A 24,915-nucleotide genomic window follows, 5' to 3' on the forward strand; every position below is an offset into this window, starting at 1 on the left:
GGTAGTTCTGTGCCTCCCACTGTTTTAAAATAGGGACAGTCTTTTTGCTCACTGTCTGAGCCGTGGGGTGAGTAACCTTGACCCCTGAGCCCCTTCACTGGATTCACACGAGTGTGTGAGTCCTGAGGGAAGTGTGGAATACTTCTCTCCCTTGGGTCTAGACATTTAGAATGAATAAACTAGAGGGTGGTGGTAACACGGTCATTGTCATTACAGTCAACGTGGCATTTATGTACGGGCGCTAGCTGTCTTTCTCATGGGGCTCATTTACAAGAGTCAGTTCGATCTTTCATCATATGAACCACTGGAGTGTTCTTTACCGACAGAGGCTGCACCAGCTGAAAATAGCCCAAACATCTTGTTAGTTTCTCATTCCCAATTTTTGCGTATTCACACCCAAGAATAAAAGACTCAGCCTGTTCAGCCTTTTCAAAGAGTTAAAGAACATTCTCTATTTGATTTCTTAGTACCCAGAAAGGACAATAATATATATTTGCCTTGTTTGGCTGAGGGCATTCATTCATTCATTCATTCATCTGTTCAATACGTGTTTACTAAACACCTACTATGGGCCAGGCATTGGGCTAGGTGCTAAGTGAATATTTGCATATGAAAAAGATAAAGGCCAAAACTATGTAGATGTTAAACAAGTCTTAGAAGCGACTTCCCCAAGTCCCTGAAGGAGCTGAATTTGCTATATGCGTTTCTCTGCTTCTGGTCCCGTGCTCTGACCACAACCCTTCACCACTAGACCACACTTCTCCAAATAAACGACTACTTCTGCCTGCTGGGGACGGGTTGTGTACGGCAGCATTTACGTAGGCAGCACAGACAGTAGCCTTTCACTTAATGTTGCAATAACACCAGGCTAAACAATGTGCACTGACCTCCAGAGTTACTGAACAAAAGCTTGCTGTGGGTCAGGTCTCTTAACTCAAATGCCAGAGAAGTGCAAAATATGAAAAGTCTTTATCTGATAAAAAACAACTGCTGGGAAAGAATGAATCTGTGTTTAATCTGGGTTAAAATCGGATGTGGGAGTCTACCCTCCTGTTCACTTTTGGATCCTCAGATAGGGGGAACTCAGCACATAGATAATCACAAACTATGTAAGTTTTGGTTTTCCACGCTCAGGCTTGTCCAGAACGTGGAATCCCTGCCCTGTTGGAAGGCAGCACTGTGCTCACAGAGGCACACACACATTTGTCTTAAAGTTACCCTGACCTTGGCAAATGGCAAAGATAATTTCACAGGTTGGGTCAGATTTCCCTTTATTTTTTTATTATTATATTTTTATATTTTATTTATATATTATTTATTTATTTTGGGCTGTGTTGGGTCTCTGTTGCTGCACGTGAGCTTTCTCTAGTTGCCGCTAGCGGGGGTTACTCTTCATTGCGGTGCACGGGCTTCTCATTGCGGTGGCTTCTCTTGTTGCGGAGCACGGGCTCTAGGCGTGCGGGCTTTCATAGTTGTGGCATGAGGGCTCAGTAGTTCTGGCGCATGGGCTTTGTTGCTCAGTGGCATGTGGGATCTTCAGGGAGCAGGGCTCGAACCCGTGTCCCCTGCATTGGCAGGCGGATTCTTAACCACTGTGCCACCAGGGAAGTCCAGATTTCCCTTTATTTTAAGGCTACATCACTTGCGCTCCATATTAAAAATGTGATTTGGCAGTCCTGAAATGGATACCATGAGTATATTGAGATATGAGAGTATGTTGGAATGATTGCAGGTTCAGATATTAGCGGGGCAGGAGAGGAATTCTGAGATTATATCATCTGATGCTACTGCTTTGGGTTGAGCACTTGCTTCCTAGATGATGCTCTGGCCACTTTTGATCTTTATCAAGTCACTTCCCAGAGGACAGTGGATCCAGATCCTGTCTCTGTATTGCAGTCATTTCCTCTGATACCTGTCCCCAAATCCTCTTCTGTGTTCAATAGCACCCTGTTATTAGCCCTGTCAAACCACTTACTGCTGTCCTGCAATTCTCTGATGACTTGTCAGTCCAGGAGGCTGGAATCTCTCTGACAGTAGGGACAGGTCCACCCTGTTCATTACAGTGAGTGCCAGCCCCCAGCAAGTGCCAGGCCATAGGAGGCTCTCAATAAGTAACTTCTTCATTAAATAAATAAAAGAATGAATGAATGTGTGATTCTGTCCTTTTCAGAGGATGGATTTATTAAGTCTCCAACTCTCTAGTCATAATGTTGCCAGGAAGGAAAGAGTTAAGCTATGTGGAGGAGACAGGCGTATCCAAAGACCTTTTTCCTTTTTCATTGGCAAGGGCAGGATAAATGATATATGAGATAAATCCTGGATATAAAATCTTGACACATCCTTTGTCTGTTGGCCTGAGCTGCTTCAAGACTCTGAAGGGGAAGTAAATGAAATCATTCTAGGTTTTCTCTTAAGTGGCCTGAGATCCAGTTATGAATGGAAGGCAAGGCCAGACCCAGGAATTCAAAGCTTGACCTACTTTGCCCAAAGCTAATAAGAAGAAGAGAGATGGATTTGCCTTCTTAACTTTTTTTTTTTAAAAAAAATCAAGTACAGTGGAGTAGCCTGACAGACGACAGAACTAGGTGAATGGAAGGCAGCAGAATTGCTTTAGGATTCAGAGCAGCTCCCAGAAGTCTGTGTTTACGTATTTGTGTTTTTCCTTTTTTCTCCCCTTTTTCAAGTGAGAAAAAGAAAAAAAAAACCGCCTAAATTCCCACCAACATAAACCAGTGACATACAATGATGAAACTCTGTTTTCACCTCTGCTTGTGACAGGGAATGCAAAAATAGCAAGTGGCCCAGTTCCACGAATCCCCGCCTCCCTGCCCTCCCAGCTCTCGCCGGGTTCGCATCTCTAAGAATGGAGGTTAGCGCCCAGCCGCGCGCAAGCCGCACTCAGCCCCAGACTGGGCAGATGAGGTCAGGCGGCGGGAGTGGCTGCTGCCGGGCCGGGGAGGCCGAGGCCCCCGTGGAGCGAGGAGGGAGGGCGGCCTCGCCAGGCCGACGGCGCGCCCGGCCGCTCGGCGTCGCCTGGAGACTGCCCTGGCGGCGCAGTGTTGCTGTAAACAGCTGCTTCCCTGTTACTATCTATAGCAGGATCGCCTGGCTCTCGGGTGCGGCGGCGAGAGGCAGGTCGGCGGTCCCGCTCCCCGCGCGTCCCGAAGGATCCGCCCGCAGCCCTAATCCCGCCTCGCCCCTCTCCAGGTGCCCACCGTGACCCCCGGGCCCGAAGGGTGGGGGAAGGGACACAGGGACCTGTGTCTCTACGGTGACTTGTGGCTTCGCGTCCCGGAGGTGGCCGGCGCGCTGGGACCGACCCGGGGCAATTTGACCTCGGCTGTCCTTTGCATCCGAGCAGGAGGCTGGGGGATTCTGGGGGCGCAGCGCACTATAGAGCACCTTGCTGCCCCAAAGCCCTGTCTTCCAGGCCACCGAGCGGTGCCTGAGGCCCCAGACGCCGAGGATTCCGGCCTGGGCGCTGCTGGGCACGGTCCTTCCAAGCGCCCCCGGTCCTCCCCCCTCCAAGTCCGTGCTGGAAAATCACTGGCTGCGGGCTCCCAATCACCAGCTTCCTGGGGCACCGAACCACCCCCACCTCCCCAGCACGGACTTGCGCTCCCCCAAGAGCTCACTCCATCCGGTACCCAGAACTGATGACCTTGTCCACATAACACCCCCAGGCCCCGGGCCCAAGCTCAGAACCAGGCAAACGAACCCTCCAGACATCCTTGCATGGAGGTTCTGCAGAATGTTTATTGGCTAGTTTCTCAGGGGTTTGACAGTAACACTAACATGTCATATATGGCCAAGAAAAAAAAAAAAAAGCGCCTTTTTCCTTAAAAACAAAAAAATTAAAATGAAAATTCCCAGCCTCGTAGGTAAAGTAGGTTATCGTATTCTCTTATTTTGGATCCCCCGACTTTCTGCTTCCAAACGCAGTAACAATCCTAGTAGTGCTGGAGTCCGGGGGCTTGAAGCGAGGGGCTGAGGGTCTGCTCCCACAGTTTGCCCTAAATTAGGGCTAGAATGGGGAATGGGGGTGGAAGCGCATTCCTTCGGGGGCCGAGGCTTAAGCCCTCGGGGCTGTGTACCTGTTTCGCCTATACCAGAGCCTCAGAATGTGCCCCGCTTTCCGTAGAAGGGTGGAAGGGCGCCCCCACCCCATCCTCCCACCCCGGGAACAAGGGTCCGCATTGAACCAGGTGCGAATGTTCGCTCGCCTTCTCCTCCTTTCCCTCCTCCCCTCCCCATGGCCGCGGCCCCCGCCTCCCCCCGCGCTGCACCCTCGGTGTTGGCTGCAGCCCGCGAGCAGTTCCCGTCAATCCCTCCCTCCCCTTCACACAGGATGTCCATATTAGGACATCTGCGTCAGCAGGTTTCCACGGCCGTTCCCTGCGGTCGTGGGGGGAGCCATCCCCGCAGTCCCTCATCTCTGGGGCTCCAAGCCACCCCAAGACCCAGATTGCGAAACGCTCACAAGATAAACAAACACGACAAGACGGGAGACAGGGAGCTGCGAGGGCGGCGGAGACGGCAAGGAGACCGAAGATGTGGCCAGGCCCGCGCGACACCCCTCGAGAGCCACAATGGTTGCGTCCCGTGACGTGTAGGGCTCATTCACAAAAGGGTTATAAAAGCGGTGGCTGCGGCGCCTACTACTCCCAACCGCATCGGCAGCGAGCAGCTAAGAAGCTGAGACTGAGCTGGCGGCGGCGCAGCGAGCGAGCAGCAACAGCGCTCATACCTAGCTCTGCCGTACAGCTCTTACCTGCCTCCTTCCCTCAGCCCCTCGCCCGGCTTTGACTACCCGCGATCATGATGTTCTCTGGCTTCAACGCCGACTACGAGGCGTCATCCTCCCGCTGCAGCAGCGCCTCCCCGGCCGGGGACAGCCTCTCCTACTACCACTCACCGGCCGACTCCTTCTCCAGTATGGGCTCTCCCGTCAATGCGCAGGTGAGGCTGGCTTCGCGCCGCCGCGGGGCCCGGGGCTCGGGGCTCGGGGCTCGGGGTCACCGGGGAGAAGAAACCGGGGAGGGACGGCTCAGGAAGACTAATCGAGGAGCCCTTTCGCCGGGGGGGAGGGAGGCTTGCCCCGGCCGGAGCAGCCCTACCTCCAGATTCCCGAACTTGTTGGGAGCGCACGGAAGCTTGTCATAATAAGAACTGGTTCTCCTTTCCCGCGGCAGGCTCATTCTGAGCTGCCCCCGGCCCGCCCTCCCTGACTGATCTCTGACATTAGCTGGGACAAAAGTGTCCCAAGCAAAGACTCGCCAACTAGAGTCCGGCGCCTCTGGGGAGGCGGCAAAAAGCGGCAATCTCCCCTCCCCTCGCAGCCTGGAGCAAGGAGGAGGGGTGGGGTGAAGCAGGCGGGTGTGTAAGGCAGTTTCATTGATAAAAAGCGAGTTCATTCAGGAGACTCCGGAGCGGCGCCTGCGTCAGCGCAGACGTCAGAGATATTTATAACAAACCCCCTTTCAAGAGAGTGATGCTGAAGGGATAACGGGAACGCAGCAGCAGGATGGAGGAAAAAGGCACTGCGCTGCGGAATTCTTGGGAAGAAAGGGGGAAACCTTTCATCCAGGATGAGGGGCATGTAAAAAGACCTGAGCAGTCCATGGCAGAACGGTTTCTCCTCCCTCTCTCCCTGCTGCATGCGGCACTGGGAACTCTGCTCACCCCACCTGCGTCCAGAATCTGCTCACTCACGTCAGCTCTCTCCTTCTGTTTCATTCTAGGACTTCTGCACCGATCTGGCCGTCTCCAGTGCCAACTTCATCCCAACAGTGACCGCCATCTCGACCAGCCCGGACCTGCAGTGGCTAGTGCAGCCCACCCTGGTCTCCTCCGTGGCTCCATCCCAGACCAGAGCCCCCCACCCCTATGGAGTCCCCACCCCCTCGGCTGGGGCTTACTCCAGGGCTGGAGTCATGAAGACCATGACCGGAGGCAGAGCTCAGAGCATTGGCAGGAGGGGCAAGGTGGAACAGGTGAGTTCTCAGCACCTTCCCTGGGGTGGGCATAGTGTGGCTTCAGCACTGGTGGAGGTGGGGAGCCCAGTGGACAGGGTGAAGCCATTGATGGAGATGACTAGATATCCCGAACGGGGAGCCCTGGCTCCAAGCCCTTTCCATCCCAAGTTAGGCTCTGATAGTCCCACTCTAAGAAATACCGTAATGTGTAGTTTCTTCCCTAATAGGTTCCTATCTCATGTTTTCAGTCTGGGCGCTTCTTTGGCTCTTGCTGAGGTTCTTATTTTAAATGCAAGTCACACCCAGCTTGCAACTGCAGGTTAGAAATGGCTTCACAGAAGAGGTGTTAGGAGCTGGGAAGCTGCAGGAGCCAGTGTCACTGGGGTGGGTGAATGGAGCTGATGGCAGACACTGTTACTGAATGCTGTTCTCCGCCCCCCCCACCCAGTTGTCCCCAGAAGAAGAGGAGAAAAGGAGAATCCGAAGGGAAAGGAATAAGATGGCTGCAGCCAAATGCCGGAACCGGAGGAGGGAGCTGACTGACACACTCCAAGCGGTAGGTAGATCCCATGGCTCATTTCTTTTTAAAACTTAAGGGGAAAGTTGGAGATTGGACATAAGGGAGCAGCGTCCTTGAGTAAGATCGTGTCTTATGCTTTGCTTTGTCCTCTCTATCCAGGAAACAGACCAACTAGAAGATGAGAAGTCTGCTCTGCAGACTGAGATTGCCAACCTGCTAAAGGAGAAGGAAAAACTAGAGTTCATCCTGGCAGCTCACCGACCTGCCTGCAAGATCCCTGATGACATGGGCTTCCCAGAAGAAATGTCTGTGGCTTCCCTTGATCTGAGCGGGGGCCTGCCTGAAGCTGCCACCCCCGAATCTGAGGAGGCCTTCACCCTACCCCTCCTTAATGACCCTGAGCCCAAGCCCTCAGTGGAGCCCGTCAAGAGCATCAGCAGCCTGGAGTTGAAGGCTGAGCCCTTTGATGACTTCCTGTTCCCAGCATCTTCCAGGCCCAGCGGCTCTGAGACCGCCCGCTCTGTGCCAGACATGGACCTGTCTGGTTCCTTCTATGCAGCAGACTGGGAGCCCCTGCACGGTGGCTCCCTGGGGATGGGGCCCATGGCCACAGAGCTGGAACCCCTGTGCACCCCAGTGGTCACCTGTACACCCAGCTGCACTACTTACACGTCTTCCTTTGTCTTCACCTACCCTGAGGCTGACTCCTTCCCCAGCTGTGCGGCTGCCCACCGCAAGGGCAGCAGCAGCAACGAGCCCTCCTCTGACTCGCTCAGCTCACCCACGCTGCTGGCCCTGTGAGCAGGCAGAGAGGGGAGGCAGCAGGCACGCACGTGCCACTGCCTGAGTCGGTGCATTACAGAGAGGAGGAACACGTCTTCCCTTGAGGGTTCCCATAGACCTAGGGAGGACCTTATCTGTGCGTGAAACACACCAGGCTGTGGCCCTCAAGGACTTGACAGCATCCATGTGTGGACTCAAGTCCTTACCTCTTCTGGAGATGTAGCAAAACGCATGGAGTGTGTATTGTTCCCAGTGACACATCTGAGAGCTGGTAGTTAGTAGCATGTTGAGCCAGGCCTGGGTCTGTGTCTCTTTTCTCTTTCTCTTTAGTCTTCTCATAGCATTAACTAATCTATTGGGGTTTGTTCTGGAATTAACCTGGTGCTGGATATTTTCAAATTGTATCTAGTGCAGCTGATTTTAACAATAACTACTGTGTTCCTGGCAATTGTGTGTTCTGATTAGCAATGACCAATATTAAACTAAGAAAAGATATGACTTTATTTTCTGGTAGATAGAAATAAATAGCTATATCCATGTACTGTAGTTTTTCTTCAACATCAATGTTCATTGTAATGTTACTGATCATGCATTGTTGAGGTGGTCTGAATGTTCTGACATTAACAGTTTTCCATGAAAACGTTTTATTGTGTTTTTAATTTATTTATTAAGATGGATTCGCAGATATTTATATTTTTATTTTATTTTTTTCTACCTTGAAGTCTTTTGACATGTGGAAAGTGAATCTGAATGAAAAATTTAAGCATTGTTTGCTTATTGTTCAAAGACATTGTCAATAAAAGCATTTAAGTTGAATGCGACCAACCTCGTGCTCTTTTCATTCTGGAAGTTTTGTAAGATTCTGGAAGGTATCATTGGAGACCAGTTTGTCAAGAAGGGTAACTCCTGGAGGGGACACACACCTCTGTTTGATCCCTTATCAAAAAGAGAGACACTCTGGAGCTGACGTTGGAAAATTGTACAAACGCGTGTCTTCACCTTGCAGTGCTGTCTCCCCTTAGAGATTCTCAGAATGGGAAACTGCTCTGTAACAGCTTTTGTGAGAAAATGTCTTCCTTCTTCTGTTTTAAAAGTCAAAGAGGGGCATGTTTAAGTCTAGTTGTGCTAATACTAAACTTAAATGTCTTGGTCTTCTAGGAATCCTTTTAGCAAACAATTAAGCTTTGCATGAACCACTTTAACTTTTTGCCACAAAATCATGTGAAGGTTACTCCCTCCTTAAAGGAGAGCAAATTGAACGGTTAGAATGATGACTTTCTCAATATTCCACTACTGGGATTGGAATCTTAACTTCTCCATTCATTACCCTATCCATCAGGCTGAACTGCCTCTTAACACTTGGGTTTAAAAAAAAAAAAGTTTTCAGACTTCCCTGGTGGTCCAGTGGTTAAGACTCTGCCCTTCCAATGCAGGGGACGGGGGTTTGATCCCTGGTCTGGAAACTAAGATCCCACATGCCTTGTGGTGTGGCCAAAAACAGAAAAAAAGAAAAAGAAAAAGTTTTCACCTGGTTAGGAAAAAAAATAAACCCACAACTTTTCAGTCCTTAACTCTTCAGTCCTTAACTCAAACAGATATACATTTAGTTGTATTCTTTTTATTCTCAGAAAGAAAGGAGGGGGGTTCTCATTCCTATCCATTCGTAATGAATGCATTGTAATTTCTGAAGTTTCTTTAACATATGCCTGACATTCACTGGGGGAAGAAAAAGCTGGCTCTGAGAATTCGAGAGATCTCAAACAGTACAAACAATGGTTGATCATTCGGTAAATAAAAAGTTACATGATAGCTCGAGAAGGAGAAGTCAACATGACTGAATAAGCTTTAACTTAGAAACTTTATCACCTTAATGAAGAACATGACCTTTGTCTGGGACACCTCTGGTGATGGGATGCTTCCATGCACAGGTATCAACCACAAAGAGAGGAGGCGGCATCCTTCCTCCCCTGCTCTCTGCTATCATGTGGGCACCAAGCTCGGAAGCCAGAGCCCAGGTTTGCACCCGTGCCAGGTGGAAGAGGAGCTTCAGGGCCAGCCTTCTAATGCTTTGGTGATAGTAAAAATCACTGGGTGGTTATGGGAAAGTTTAATTAAAACTTTCAACTTCAGCCAAGTTGAAAGTTTTAATTAAAAATGACAGTCCCATTGAGGGTGGTGTTCACACCTATGATCTCCCAGCTCCTCACATAACAACGGACATTTGAAAGCAACTTGCTTTAGGCTCTTAAGAGCACTGATGTCTCACACATCACTTGCATATTATTTTTGCCTGTCTGGCAATAATGAAAATGGCCTTAGACTCCCTGTTTGCTGTCCAGAGGGTAAATTTTCTGTAGCCTTTAGATAGGACCTAAACTGGAGACAGAATTACTGTAAGTAACACCTAGATCTGAAGTAACAAGAAGATATCTAGGAAACCAGCTGGATGCCCTACATGTACAGTAATAACAACACATGGAAGCAGATTTCTCAGATGGGGAAGGGAAGCTAAACCTCTAGCCCTGGACATTGAACTCCTGGAGACCTGACTAATGGCTTCGGTCAGCCCCATGCTGATTAGAGAGAGAGGCTTGCTTTTCACTTGACAGCCCTGACCTCTGCCTGCACGCAGACCCTTCTTCTAGTTCACCATAGCCCAGCTGACACCAGGCTGCTCCATCAACAAGCCTGCATTAAAGGTCCAGGAGAGGGCCTTGCACACAGAAAATCTCTTTAACAGGCTTCTCAGAGGTCCTATAGGGTCCGCCATTGGGCTGACATCCCACCAAGATCTCTGCCCACCATTCTCATGGGATCAAGAGAAGAAAGGAATTTCCTCTCTTTCTAGCTAAAGGGGCTCCTTCCAAATCCTCTTTTCCTGGCTCAGGATTCAACAACTCCCATGCATGGACGGACATTGGGAATGTCAACTTCCTTTTGGGAAAGACTCTATCACTACCCACACGATATGGCCTTACACTGGTCTCAACAAAATGACTATCTCAGGGCACCATCGTTCACTGATACAAAAGATACTCATATAATAGCAAGAGATGTAAATAAGGATGCAAGGGGGTCATTTCTTTATGGGGAGAATGTCTAATTTGTTCATTAATGGATCCCCAGACCTGGCTTAGTGCCTGGCACATAGTACAGGGTTAACAAATATTTGCTGGGTGGATAAATGAATAAATTCTGCACTATTTCCACAAGCAGAAATATATTCCGCACATACTCTCTAAATTCTCCTATTCCAGGCCCTGTTATGATATTAAGCAATGGGGATTTCATATCTTTTATGTCTGGCTTCAAACATATACCCCAGTTCCATCTTTGGCTCCTGGAATTCCTCCACTGCCTCCCTGGATTACTTCTGCCAATTCAACTTCAAAGTGAATGCACTGCCTTTGTGCTTCCAGCCCCAAATTAATTTTAGATGGAAAAAGGGTAGAAGAGAAGAGAATTAACTTTATATAATAGTGGACTGTAGACTCTGCATCATCTTTGCACATCCCTGCATCTTGTGTAATTCTCAAAATTAAAGGGTAGCATTTAACAATTTGTTCTAATAACAGTAATTTTGTATCAACAGCAACTTTCCATGCATGAAAGAAAGTAAATCAATTATGCTATCTTTAATTAATGGACAAAGTAGAGACAGAGGCAAAGTAAAAGTTTTCAGATTACTCTAAGGAAATCAGCTGAAGTTTTTGTGTTTTTCAAGTAAAAAAAAAAATCGAAAACAAAAATTCAGTCTTTCAGCTGTGTGTAAGACTTCCTCCAAACACAGAATAATCATATTCTTCACAAAATAAATGAGATATGAGCATCACTTGAACGCTGAATATCAGAGCATTTTAAGCTCTGCTGTTTTGCTATAAATATTAAAGAGCTCACTCTTGATTCCTCTCCACCACCATCTCCTGTCCTTCCGTGGACACCACTCTGCTCACTGACCTTCCTTCCATGCCTGACACATAGCACGCGTGTCCCGGCTGCAGGACCTTTGCACTTGCTATCCCTCTGCCTGGGCTTCTTTTCCCAGGCTGGCTCCTTCCTGTTGGTCAGGACTCAGCTCAAAGAACATCCCCTCCAAGAAGCCTTCCCAGGTCGTTCTATCACTCTCTGCAACACCTTATTTATGTTTCCTTTCCCTTTTTAACAAATTTCTACCCTTCACCACTGCCTGTAAGTTCCATGTGAGCAGGGACCTTTTCTGTCTTGATCACCTCTCTAGCCCCAAGGACTACTAGGGACTCAAATGCTTGTTAAATGAATGGAGATGGATGAATGAATGAAGGTGGATTAAATTGACAAAAACATCTAAAGGGAGATAACTAGAACTTAACAGTGAAGATGAGCCATGTTCTTCATAGATTTCTTCCTGAGTGAAAGAGCAAGGCTTCTTGTTTTTAAAAAAATTCTTGTCAAGAGTTCTACAATATTCAGGCGATGAACTAGCTGGCTTGGGAAGGAATTTTGAGGGGTACCCAAAAATACAAGTATACTGCAGGTCAGTGACACTTCTAGACTAATTACAAATTGAGAAATTTATTTCAATACCAAATGAAGAGTAGATGCATATGTAAATTTAAGTATCATCATCTTCCAGGAAACAAACAAAATGTTTTTCACTCTCATTGATATAAAATAAAAATTTCAGACTATCACACAAATGCATTTGAGTTTTGGATCCTAGCACTTGGTGTGCTAAATTATGAAACTTACAATTTATTCTGCATGAGAAGAGAAGGATAGGGCTAGCGGCTATCACGATCATTACCAATATCAATATCATTATCACAATCATCATTTACAAGAATATGCCCAGACCTGGGCAAAAGCAGATGGGAATAAAGTGTATTGCCTCCTGATGTACGAGTTCAAAGTCCCTGAAGGGTGCTGGCTTAATAGAGGTCCACTTTGCACTCAGGTGAATGCAACAGAAGCATAAACTGGCTTAGTTGTAACGCAATTCATTTCAATGGCTCCACACACCGATCCACGGGCTCATCTAAGCTGCCTTTCCTTTGCTCTTCTCGAGCACTGTTCAACTGCCCAAGAGAACAAAGATCAGAAAGGGCTCTGGCTGTTGTCCCAAGGAGGCTGCCTGTCCTGATGCATCAGATCTTCTAAACTAATAAACTGTTCTAACTTTCAGCTCAAACTGACATGGTGCTGAGGTTTGGTTCATTCAGTTGATGAGAATAAGAACCCGGAGGGGTTTGAGCATCAGCTACATTAGAAGCAGGCCTGTAGCAAGGGGATGCTGCTAAAGCGAGTGGAGCAAAATGCAGCACCTCCAACATAAGGGTAAATGGCACAGGCCCCAGTTGCTCCCATGTTTACTTTGGGGAGCAATTTGCGGTCAGAGCTACAGAAACAGTGATTCACTTTCAGGCTTTTTAGTCAATCATGAGACTGTCATTGCAGCTAAACTTATCAAAGAAAAATGATAAATTAATCTGGATTCGAGGAATTGGATCCAATAGAGCAGAGTGGTTCAGAGCATGGACTCAGCTTTGAATCCTGGTTCCTTGACCTTGGGCAGTTTACCTCTCCTCTCTGCACCTTAGTTTCCTCATCTGTGAAAGGGAGATAATAACTGTATCCACCTCTGGGGTTGTTGTGAGCATTAAATAAGTTAGTCTGTATGGAGCTTATTACAGTGCCTGGGCACACAGGAGTATTATAGAAGGGTGAGCTATTATTTATTGCTTTATAATTTAGGGAAATGGGGGTCAAGGGAGAAAATATATATCCTCTGGAGCAAGCATGGACTTCATCTCATTCAATAAAAAGTTTCCAGGGGGCTTCCCTGATGGAGCAGTGGTTAAGAATCTGCCTGCCAATGCAGGGGACATGGGTTCGAGCCCTGGTCCGGGAAGATCCCACATGCCGCGGAGCAACAAAGCCCACGCACCACAACTACTGAGCCTACGCTCTAGAGCCCGCGTGCCACAACTACTCAGCCTGCGTGCTGCAACTACTGAAGCCCGTGCGCCTAGAGTCCGTGCTCCGCAACAAGAGAAGCCACCACAATGAGAAGCCCGCACACCACAATGTAGAGCAGCCCTCCCATTTGCTGCAACTAGAGAAAGGCCACGCGCAGCAATGAGGACCCAACACAGCCAAAAAAAAAGAAAAAAACTTTCCAGGGAATTCCCTGGTGGTCCAGTGGTAAGACTCCATGCTTCCAGTTCAGGGGGGCTGGGCTCAATCCCTGATCCGGGAACTAGATCCCACTTGCATGCCGCAACCAAGAAGTCCGCATGCCTCAACAAAGATCCCGCGTGCTGCAACTAAGACTTGTCACAGCCAAAATAAATAATAAACAAATAAATGTTAAACAAAAAAAGTTTCTGGGTATCTACTCTGTATCAGGTGCTGGATTCAGATGCAAAGAAGGCACAGGCTGGAGCTCCTGGCCTGGAAAGGGAGAAAGACACATAAACGTATTACACACACTGTAGCAATGAAAATTGACAAGAGATGTGCAGGGGTTATGAGAAGGAGGGAGTGATGAACTCTATCTAGGGGAGTCTCTGGGAAGGTGACTGCTGAGCTGAGCTTCAAAGATGGATGGAATTTGCTAGATGAGCAAGTGGCAGAGGGAGGATTCCAGGAGGCAGAGGGATATACGCTATAAAGGCACAGACCCAGAAGACAACGCAGTTAGTTTTGCTGGACTATAAAATGCAGGGCTGGGGGAAGAGTGGGTGGGAGATGTAAACTATAGAGCATCATTTAAGTACAGTTGATTTCATTTACATCAATATTGCCATATCAAAGTGGAGGGGGCTGGAGACAGGTCGAGAAGAGGTAACTGTGGCCAGATCATGAAGAGCCTGGTATTTACTTAGTTCAGTTGTGTGTAGGTTGAACCGAGGCAGTGGTGGTGGGAACAGGGAGGGAACAAGAGGTAATTAGCAGGTAGGACTGTTGGGACTTGGTGAGTGAGTGGATGTGGGAGGTGAGGGAGAGGGAGGAATCCAAGCTCACTCCCAGCCTTACCAGGCTTGACCCACAAGGAGGCTTGTGGGTCCCCCAATGACTTTGTGACTCTAGGAAGAAGAGCAGGTTTGGGGCATAAGAAGGTAAGTCCTGTGTTGGACACATTGAGCTCAAGATACCTGTGGAATAATGGGGTGGGGAGGGGATGTAGGTGGTTGGAATTACATGGTAGAGGTTCTATAATGTCAATTTATAGAGCTTGTCTGGAGGCGTGTGGTTGGGTTAGAACCTAGGATATAATATCGATAATGGTCAGCATTTCACGTGTGCTTGCTACGTTCCAGGCTGTGCCATGTACTTTACAGGCAACACTAAATCGGAGACCAGATTTGCTTTGCTAATCATTTTGCCTCTAGCAACTAGCACATAATGGGCACACAATAATTGTTTTGTTGAATGGATACTCTCATTTAGTCCTCACCACAAACCTATGAGGCAGATACAATTAGGATCCTCATTTTACCAATAGGAAGATGATCTAGGAAAAGTTGAGTTAACCGAGGTCACACAACTGCTAAGTAGCAGATCTGAGATTTGAAATCAGCTCTTTGTGACTTTAAAGTCCAAAGTGCTTAACTGCTTTGCTAGAATGTTAAATCTGCCCCTAGGTATGTACTTCAGTGACCTGGGGTGACATTCTAACCTCTCTGAGACTGTTTCCTCTACCAAATCAGGAGTGGGTGTCAAAAATCTCAAACCTCCCTTACAGCTTCAAAACATTGATGACATCAGATGACGACTGTGGCAATGCATTGAAGAGGCCCACACCACATCACTTAGGGTAGAAGGTCTGAGCAGCATATGCAGTGCTACAGTGGGACACCAAGCAAGTGCCAGGTACAGGCAAAGAGGGTGGATTAGTGTTCTGTTTCTGCATAACAAATCACCACAAATCGAGCAGCTTAAAACCACACGTATTCATTATCTCACAGTCTCTGTGGGTCAGGAGTCCAGGCACAGCCTAGTTCAGTCCTCTGTTCAAGGTCTCACAAGGCTGCAATCAAGGTGTCAGACAAGCTCATTCTCAGCTGGATGCTTGAATGGGAAACAATCTGCTTCTGAGCTCATCCGGGTTGTTGGCCAGAGGCCACCCTCAGGTCTTAGAGGCTGCTCATAGCTCCTTGCCTCGAGGACTTCCTCAACATGGCTGCTCACTTCATCAAGCCCAGCAGGAAAACCTACTAGTGTGTGCTAGCAAGATGGATATATATATATATATATATGTATATATATATATATATATATATATATATATACCACGACATAAGCTAGGGGTGACATCCCATTACCTTTGCCACATATTCTGTTGCTTAGAAGCAAGCCTCAGGTTCTACCTCAAGGGGAGGGAATCACACAAATTCCCAACATGGACACCAGGAGGCAGGAATTACTGGGGATCACACTAGGGTCTGTCAACCACACAACACACACATTGTGTGTCATCCACATTACCTGCTGAGAATGTAAAAGTAATAATAAAACCAGTTCAACTTGGTCTGCTTTTTAATTAACACCATGAACTGGCAATTCTAGACATCATCAGTGACAAAATACTCTTTCCTGAAAAAATCTTTTGTTGTTTTAAGTTCTAAACAGTTGCTGGGATTACTGTTGAGTTTTCTTTCTTAAATACGTTTATTTATTTTTGGCTCCGTTGGGTAGGCTTTCTCTAGTTGCAGAGAGCGGGAACTACTCTTCGTTGCAGTGCACGGGCTTCTCAGTGCGGTGGGTTCTCTTGTGGAGCACGGGCTCTAGGCACGCGGGCTTCAGTAGTTGTGGCACGTGGTCTCAGTAGCTGTGGCTCACGGGCTCTAGAGCGCAGGCTCAGTAGTTGTGGTGCACAGGCTTAGTTGCTCCGTGGCATGTGGGATCTTCCTGGAGCAGGACTCGAACCCGTGTCCCCTGCATTGGCAGGAGGATCCTTAATCACTGCGCCACTAGGGAAGTCTGGAAAATTCTTTTAAAATTATTTATTTTAAAACTAAAAAACGAATCAAGAAAAAACCCATTACATCATCAGTAGTATAATTTAGTTGTTGACTAAACCACTAACCCACTGTTGTATTGCTTAGGAATAAAAATTAACAGCTGGGCTTCCCTGGTGGCGCAGCAGTTGAGAGTCTGCCTGCCGATGCAGGGGACACGGGTTCGTGGAGCAGGAGGGGCTGCCCCAGGCCTGGGCCTGAGGGTCAGGGAGCAGCTCTGATATTAGAAGACTCTAAGGAAAACAGGCATTCCTTCCAGCTTTTCATCCGGAACCATTTCCCTTAGTTGTCTCCCCAGACCCCCAGTTGAAAGCAGAGTTGTATATTCCTTGGTTTGCTTCTCAAGAAATTAATTTTAACTAAGTAAAAAAAAAAAAAAAAATTAACAGCTAGCACTAATTGAGGCTCACAATGCGCTAGACACTGTTCCAAACACACACACACACACACATTTATATTAACTCATGAATCCAGGTAAGTCCTGCTATTACCCTTATTTTATAGATAATATAGTCCGGGGGCACAGAAGATTGTGATCTGCTCAAGATCAGCCAACTAGAGTGGCGGAGCTGGAATTTGAGTCCGGGTAGTGCGGCCCCAATGTGTGAATTCTTAGACACTAGTAAGGAAAAACAAAGAAACACCAATATCCCCAACAACCTTGCAGGCAGAGGAAGCCCTTCAAAAAGGACAGGAAGGCTTCTTTCTGTTCCTGACCTGCCCCTGCTGGATCCTGGGCTGAGGGAGAGCCGGCTTCCCAAGGACCTGTCAGAGGGGGTGCTCTCTCGGCGTCCCTTCTCCACCCTCGGAGCACCCTCGCCGCGCCCCTGCCTTCCTCTGCCAAGCCCAGGTTTCTCCCGGCCCTTCCCAGCTTCCGGCCCTTTGCTTCAGGCCAGGTCGCTGGGTCGGGCCGCGCCAGAAGCTCGCAATTCCTCTATTTACTGTTTGGTTTCCATGGTGAGACGTAGGTGCCGTCAGCGCCTCCCGTCATCGGCCCCGCAGCTCGGCCCCCACCCGGCGCCGTGACGTCTGCCCGCTGCTTCCGCTCTGCCCATATTTGGCTCAGCCACGGCGCCGCCCGTCTGGACTAGGCTGGGAGCCGGACTCCCGCCTTCCCCCGCCCTCTGTCCCCGGCCACGCCCCCTGGGGCTGCTGCGGGCCGGTCTGTTCCGCCCGACCCCAGACCCATCCCCGACACCCGAGCGGAGGCGAGGCGCAGGGGCGATAGGGGCCCTGAGGGAGGGCGTGGATGACTGATGGATGAACTCTGGGGTCCCAAACATTTGTCTCGTTGAGGCTGCAGCCAAGATTTGGGCTGTTTCGTTTGTTTGGGGTGGGAAAGCTGGGATCACGATTTTCTCACTCTGTGCCCGAAATCATGGAAACAGCCATCCTTCGCCTCACTATTTTACATTTTATAGGCTTGAACTTAAAATTCTCGTCCATGGCGCAGTGGAAAGCTTTGAAGGCCGAGGTTCTGGGACCAGTGTTGCCCCTTGGGGGATAAGTGACCTTGGGAAGGTCACTTCCCTTTACCTAGCCTGGTAAAATGAACTTCGGGGGTGGGGCTCTGTGTCGTCAGGCTTGTGAGGGGAGATCGTCCATCACCTTTTAGTTACAGGCGTTGGGGCGGGGGAGCGGCGCATTACATAATTGGAATATCAGTGAAGTTCTTTGAGGACCCCTACAATTCTGACCTCCATAGTAACTGGATTTGTGCGTCTCTTTGCGCCTTGCTCGTATTAGGCGCTTAATTAACTGTTGCTAACTGATTATTGAATGAATCCCAGGCAAATTACTTTCGGATTTCACCTTCATAAATCCAGACCCCCGCAATTCCTCTTACAGGCGGAACGAGGAATATTGCGGCGATGGTTAATAATCGCGCCGTAGGGTTGCTGATGTAAAGCGATTTGCAGATGTAAAGGGCAATAAACATTCCTGGGAGGAATCCAGCGAGATTCCAGAAGTCTCGGAGAGAGCTGTGGGTGTGCGCCGCCCGGCCAAGAGGGCGGGGGTGCCGCAGTGGCTACTGCCGGGGAGCCGACTGCAGGGGTGGGGTCGACTCTTGAGGCTGCTTGGTCGCGGCTACCGCCCTTCACCCTCAACCCGCGCCCATTCCCCAGTTCCTCTGGCCAAAGGAGTGTGTGTTTTTCAGAATTTCAGAGCTAGAACGCACATCAGGTACGATTGCTCTAATTCAGCCTTTCAATTTTACAAATGGGGGAACGAGGGCTCAGAAAAGTTGGTTCACTCCTGCAAGTTGCACAGCTAGTCAGAGACAGATAAAAGTCAACATGTCTGGCTTCAAACTAGTGTCCCTTCCACCTCCCCTCTAGCCCCCTCTGCTCTTGTGGCCTGGCTCAGATGGTGGAATGTACAGTAAAGCTAAATATTGACTTCAGGGCTCCTCTAAAGGGTGCCAGTGGCATGCCTACTGCCCCATACAGCCCACAGCATGACACCAGGGCCTGGGGTGATGGCCAGGAGGGTCGTACTCCCCAAACCACAAGAGTTCCTCCTTCCAGCGGCTGGAATGGCTACCCTTGTCCAGAGAGCCCGAATTGGCTGTCTTGAAACCAGTCTTAGACTAGCAGTTGATTATTTTTCATAGTTACCCAAGCCTCCCATTAACTTTTCTCATCAAGACAACAGCAGAAGGCATGAGTAGCCTGAACCCATGGAGACCCCTTTTCTGCTCCTTGGAATGTCTTTTCATGGTACAAAGAGGTTAGATCCTGTGGGGGAATGCCTCTTTAATGTCTCTCTCTCTCTTCCCTTTCTGTTTACCCAACTTCCTCTTACATTCTATATTCTATTTCCTCCCTTACTGTAGGCAGCTAAGACTGAGAAGACTGGTGCCCACCGCTGGCCCAGGGCCGTTCCAACCTGCTGATTTGAGGAGGAGTCTGGGATCCTTCACCTTTCTCGCTGGATTGATTGTACTTGGAGCTCTAGCGACAGAAGTAGCAGCTCTGCCGCCTGGTGGACATATGAGGCAGAGCACCCTTCTTCAATTCCAGAAGCAGCATCACGGCTGGGGGAAGAGATTTTCTTTGTTCACTGATGGAAATAGCAAAACTTGGCAGAAAAAATAATCCCAGTTTGTTCTCTCTTTAGTTTATTTCTGAGGATCTGATTGATTTGGATGCAGAAAACACTTCTGTTGTTTCTCTCGCCTGAACTGCTTTTTTTCCTTCTGCCAAGTTTTGTTATCTCCATCAGAGTGAACAAGGTTTTCTTGCCCCTTCTCTCAAACCCTATTTCAAATTCCATCTCCTTCATAACAACTTTTCTGACTCCTCTCCTGTATATCTTATGAAATACAGCTGTGCACAGACCCAGCACACAGAGCACAGCTTACATGCTGTCTTTTTTTAAATTTATTTATTTTTGGCTGTGTCGGGTCTTTGTTGCTGTGCGCGGGCTTTCTCTAGTTGCGGCAAGGGGGGCTACTCTTCGTTGTGGTGCACGGGCTTCTCATTGCAGTGGCTTCTCTTGTTGCAGAGCACGGGCTCTAGGCACATGGGCTTCAGTAGTTGTGGCACGTGGGCTCAGTAGTTGTGGCTCACGGGCTCTAGTGCGCAGGCTCAGTAGTTGTGGTGCACGCGCTTAGTTGCTCCGCGGCATGTGGGATCTTCCCGGACCAGGGCTTGAACCCGTGTCACCTGCATTGGCAGGCAGATTCTTAACCACCGCACCACGAGGGAAGTCCTACATGCTGTTTTTACTGTTGTTTCCTTGAGAGTTGAGGCCAGGTCTTAGGTGTGTTTTGTGTTCATAGATGCCCAGCACAGGGCTGGGGACAAAACCTGCTCTCAAGCCCTTGCTGATTAATTAATTGATTAATTTCTCCAGAAACAACGCCAAGCCTTTGCTTTGATAAACCTTCCTCTCAGTTCTTTGGAAATCTAGATAATGATCTAATCAAAGACAGCCTTGCATAAGAAATAGTTTCACAAAGCAGTTTCACAAGAGAACACCACCACCACCACCCAGAGAGGGATGAAGTGTGGACTCTCCCCGAAGATGAGGAGGGTGGTGACATAGGAAAGTCAGAGGACAAAGAACTTGGAGAGGGGAGGCCTTTGCTCCTAGGATCGGAGAGGCAGCACACTCTCTAGAGCTGGGTTTCTGTCCAGACCCCACCACTTGCGTGTGGCCTTAGGCAAGTTTACTCTGTTCTCTGTGCCTCAGTTTTCTCATCTGTAAAAAGAACTACTCATCTCCTAGTGGTATGAGGAGGATAAATTGAGCTGATATATGCAAAGTGCAAGAACAGTGCCTGGCACAAAGTAAGTGAAATATAGCAGTTTGTCGATCTGTTTTCCAACGTAGCTGTTTTATAAATGGAATGGGGGAAGGTTATAAGATCTCTTTGCTCCCTTCTGTACCGACCTTCCTGGGCAGTGCGTGAGCTATGTGGTCATGCAGGTCTGGGTGGATTCCTGTCTCGGTTACTAGTTGTTTGACCCTCACTCTACTTCTTGAAGCCTCAGTTTTCTCATCTGTGAAGTGAAGATAATTGTGTCTATTTCCAAAGACTGCGGGTACATTACATGATTATAAAAAGCCTGGCATATCAGGAGTTTAATAAACAAACTATAATAATATAGTTATAATATATATAATCTAATAATAATAATATATATATTATATAATATAGTTATTATTATCTATGAGAGGAGCCACATCTAAAGGAGAAGAGAGTCTCCAAAATCTTTGAGGTTTCAAGAAAGATTGAACGTACTGAGTAGCAATGAGACCAGCTCAACTCCTGCAGCTTGGGGTTGGGAGGGTAGGCCCTGGGTCTGGGCCATGACTGGATATCACAACATCTGAAGAAACCAGGAATGGTTTGGCTTGTGTGGCTCTAGGGACATTTCCTGCCTGAGCACTGCGCTGAGGGTGTGGACCTAGTCGGGCCAGGTGCCAGCAGCGGGGGACCCGTCCTTCCCACGAGGTGGGACTTTAGTAAAAGAGGGCGTGGGCAGGGTGGGCCTTGGAAACCTGTTGTTGTTGAGTGTGTGTGTGTGTGTGTGTGTGTGTGAGAGAGAGAGAGAGAGAGAGAGAGAGAGAGAGAAAGAGAGAGAGAAAGAGGGAATGCCCCAGAGACATCCTGCACTGGAACTGGCCTCCCAGGCCTGGCACAGCTGCCCTCATGGCAGAACTTGCCTGCACAGCTCCTCAAAGCTGCCATTCCCAGCCCTGACCCAGGACATCCCAGAGTGATTGCCCCTAATTATCCAAGGGGTGTGGGGAAGGAGGGTTGTCATAGTCTTACAGCCAATTCCCTTCAGCTGCATGGATGGAAAAGTACTAAACGGCACATACAAATGCTGTGATGCAGTCCTTTGGGTTCTTTTAGAAGGGTGAAGGAGGGTTGCAAAGTCCAACGATGATAGAGTGTCGCAACCCCAAATATGTTGGGAATCACTCTTATGGCTCTCACCCTTGACGGCTCTCGTCCCCTGTGACCCACAAGCAGTTGTGCGCCCTGACAGGCTGGGGTCTACACTAAGTAAGTTGTCCTTCTGGGATCCCAGATGGTCTTAGGAGCTCTTTGGGGATCACAGAGGAATCTGTGAGCCTCATTCCAAACTCATGTTTCCAGTCATGACAACGGGGGGCGGGGAGCACCCAATGACTAGTATCTGGAGCAGAGCTGAAACGTGGCTTGTGAAGAGTCACGAAGGTGCTAATATATTGGTTGTCTCTGGGGAGAAAGGAATGTGTTTTTTGTTTTCTTCTCTTTGCTTGTTTGTACTCTCTGATTTTTCATTTTTGGCGAGCACACAGATTGCTTTTGTAATAAAAATGTTTTTTAAATGTTCCCAGCAGAACAGTATGTTTGTTTTTTTAATAGGTAACAATAATAAATGGAAAGGCTCAGAGCTCAGACACCTCCTGAGTTTTTTTCCGACCCCCTCCTTTCCCAAAGAAATAGATGCTCCTGGTGAAACCTCTGAAAATTCAGGTAATCAAAATAAAGAAAATAAAAATCACCTGTAATCCCATTACAGAGGTAACCACTGCCAAACGCGGGCCTCTCACTGTTGTGGCCTCTCCCGTGGCAGAGCACAGGCTCCGGACGCACAGGCTCAGAGGCCATGGCTCACGGGCTCAGCTGCTCTGCGGCATGTGGGATCTTCCCGGACCGGGGCACGAACCCGTGTCCCCTGCATCAGCAGGCGGACTCTCAACCACGGCGCCACCAGGGAAGCCCTGCCAAAAGTTTTGATTCTCCCTTTCCAATATACACTTTAGTTTTATACTTTTTAATTTATACATTGTAGTTTTCATGAACATAACACCAGGCCAGAATACTGTTTTATAATCTTGTTTTTCTATACCATAGATCATGAACACAGACAATTTTTTCTACGTGATCACTTTAATAGCTAGTCACATAGAATTCTAAACGTCCAACAATTTAACCAATCCTGTATTCTTGGACCTTTGGGTTGTTTCTAAATTTTTTGCTATTATAGGCAAGGATGCAAATATATTTGTGGCTAAATTTTTGTGCACATCTGAGATTAGTTCGTTCGAGCTGGGCCTAGGGGGTACTCCTTTTTAAGGCTTTTGAAACATAGCTGTGCAGTCAGTGCACTGTTACATAGGACAAGTGGGAAGGGAGTATTGGCTCAACCAGTTTCTAGCTGTGCAATCTTGAGGAAATGACTTACCCTCTCTGCACTTCAATTTCCTCAAATGTAAAACTGGAATGATAGTAGCTATGGAATGAGATTGTTGTGAGGATTGAATGAAGAAAAGAGTGTCAGGTGGTGCCTGGCACAGCACAGGATGAGCCCTCAATAAATGGTGATTGTTTCTGATTTATGGATTGTCTTTTCTTCAGGGGAAGGTGTCTTGAGGTCTGGTTCCCTGGGAAAGTTGCAGGGAGAACTCGAGCAGGTGTACATGGTGAAGGGGGAAGACGCTGGGGAGTGGAAGGCAGAAGAGGACAAGTGATAGAGAAGAAGCTGATGGGGGGTAGGCTGAGGAAAGTTTAGCAGAGAGGAGTGTGGGCGTGGGGGAGAATGGGAACCCAGCGGACACGGGTGAGATGTCCACATGGGCCATTTGGAGCAGGGACCCTCGGAAACAGAGCCAGGTGCCAGTCCCTGTGTGGCCTGGGAGGCCACCTCTATAAGATCTGAGATGGAGCCTGTGTCCTTTGGTCCCTGGCCCCGCGAGGCCGCTTTCTGCCTTCCTCTCAGTCCCACGTTGCATTACTCCAGGCCAGTCTCCTTTCAGTTCCTTGAGTGCGCCATGTTCCTCCCTGTTGGGTGAACTTTGTGCGTTCTGTTCCCCCTGCCAGGAATGCACACTCTTGCTGGCTAATTCCTAGGCACCCTTCAGATCTCAAGCTTAAAGCTCGCTTCCTCACAGAGGCTTTCCCCGGCCATTTGGTATGAACCAGCCCCCTTCCTCCCGTTATTCTCTCATGGCCCTCTGTGCCCTCATAGCAATGCCAAAGTTTGTAGTTATGTGTGTTTGTGATTATTCAGTCTTGGTGTCTTCACTGGGCTGAAAGCTCCATGAGGGCACGAACAGGGTCTGTTTTTTGCTCACTCTTGTACCCCTGATACCCAGCACATAGTAAACACTCAACAAACAGTTATTGAAAGGGAAGAAGAATAAGACAGTTCATCTGTGACCCGTCAAATGCCTTTACACCCCCTCCTGTGGCTTCAATCCCATCCTAATCGATGCTGGCCGCTTGGCTGAAGGAACAGATTTGAGGGCTGCGAGGAGTGCCTTAGCCAGCTGCTCTCCCATCCTTCTCTCTCTTGAGGAAGCAGGCTTCCCTTTCTAAGACTAGAAACTTTAAACCAGTGCTTCTCAAACTTAAAGGTGTATATAAATTACCCGGGGATCTTCTCAACATGCAAATTCTGATTCTGGGTGTCTAGGGTCCACCTTAGGGTCAGGTCCAAGACTCTGCACCTCTAACAAGCTCCCAGGTCAAACCCATGTTGGTCCCAGGACCACTCTGAGCAGCAAGGCTTTCAGTCTACAGCCTCTTTCTGTTTAACACACCACCGTTTCCCACGCCTAAGTTTGAGTCACTGCGCCCTCTGCCGGCCACCGAGGGGCATGGCAATCACTGACCAAGTATTAGATAAAGACGGCACGCATGAATTTTAAAACTCATGCAAAATTCTTGGGGAACAAGATCTTCTCCTAAAAGCAGACGGGCACACAGATTCCAATAGCATTAGGAAAATGTACTCTTTTTTTTAAACATCTTTATTGGAGTATAATTGCTTTACAGTGTTGTGTTAGTTTCTGCCGTATAACAAAGTGAATCAGCTATACGTATACATACATCCCCATATCCCCTCCCTCCCTAACCCACCGCTCTAGGTGGTCACAAAGCACCGAGCTGATCTCCCTGTGCTATGTGGCTGCTTCCCACTAGCTATCTATTTTACATTTGGTAGTGTATATATGTCCATGCCACTCTCTCACTTTGTCCCAGTTTACCCTTCCCCCTCCCCTTGTCCTCAAGTCCATTCTCTACGTCTGTGTCTTTAAGGAAAATGTACTCTTAAGAATACACTCTGGGGCTTCCCTGGTGGCGCAGTGGTTGAGAGTCCGCCTGCCGATGCGGGGGACACGGGTTCGTGCC

General features: G+C 48.4%; 1 protein-coding gene across 2 annotated transcripts; it reads left to right on the forward strand.

Moving 5' to 3' along the window:
- The first annotated feature begins 4,618 nt into the window (after positions 1 to 4,618).
- On the forward strand, positions 4,619 to 8,099 carry FOS (Fos proto-oncogene, AP-1 transcription factor subunit). 2 transcript variants are annotated; one of them, XM_007459750.1, is made up of 4 exons: positions 4,619 to 4,959; positions 5,742 to 5,993; positions 6,424 to 6,531; positions 6,655 to 8,099. In XM_007459750.1, exons 1-4 carry the CDS (start codon positions 4,819 to 4,821, stop codon positions 7,294 to 7,296), a joined length of 1,143 nt encoding a protein of 380 aa, XP_007459812.1. In that variant the 5' UTR covers positions 4,619 to 4,818; the 3' UTR covers positions 7,297 to 8,099. The 2 variants fall into 2 exon arrangements, with proteins under 2 accessions (XP_007459812.1, XP_007459813.1); XM_007459751.1 differs by lacking the exon at positions 6,424 to 6,531 and having other exon boundaries at positions 4,667 to 4,959; positions 6,655 to 7,505.
- Positions 8,100 to 24,915: the final 16,816 nt, after the last annotated feature.

The sequence above is a fragment of the Lipotes vexillifer genome, unplaced genomic scaffold, assembly GCF_000442215.2.
Source record: "Lipotes vexillifer unplaced genomic scaffold, Lipotes_vexillifer_v1.1 scaffold39, whole genome shotgun sequence".
In the NCBI taxonomy this organism is placed as follows: Eukaryota; Metazoa; Chordata; class Mammalia; order Artiodactyla; family Lipotidae; genus Lipotes; species Lipotes vexillifer.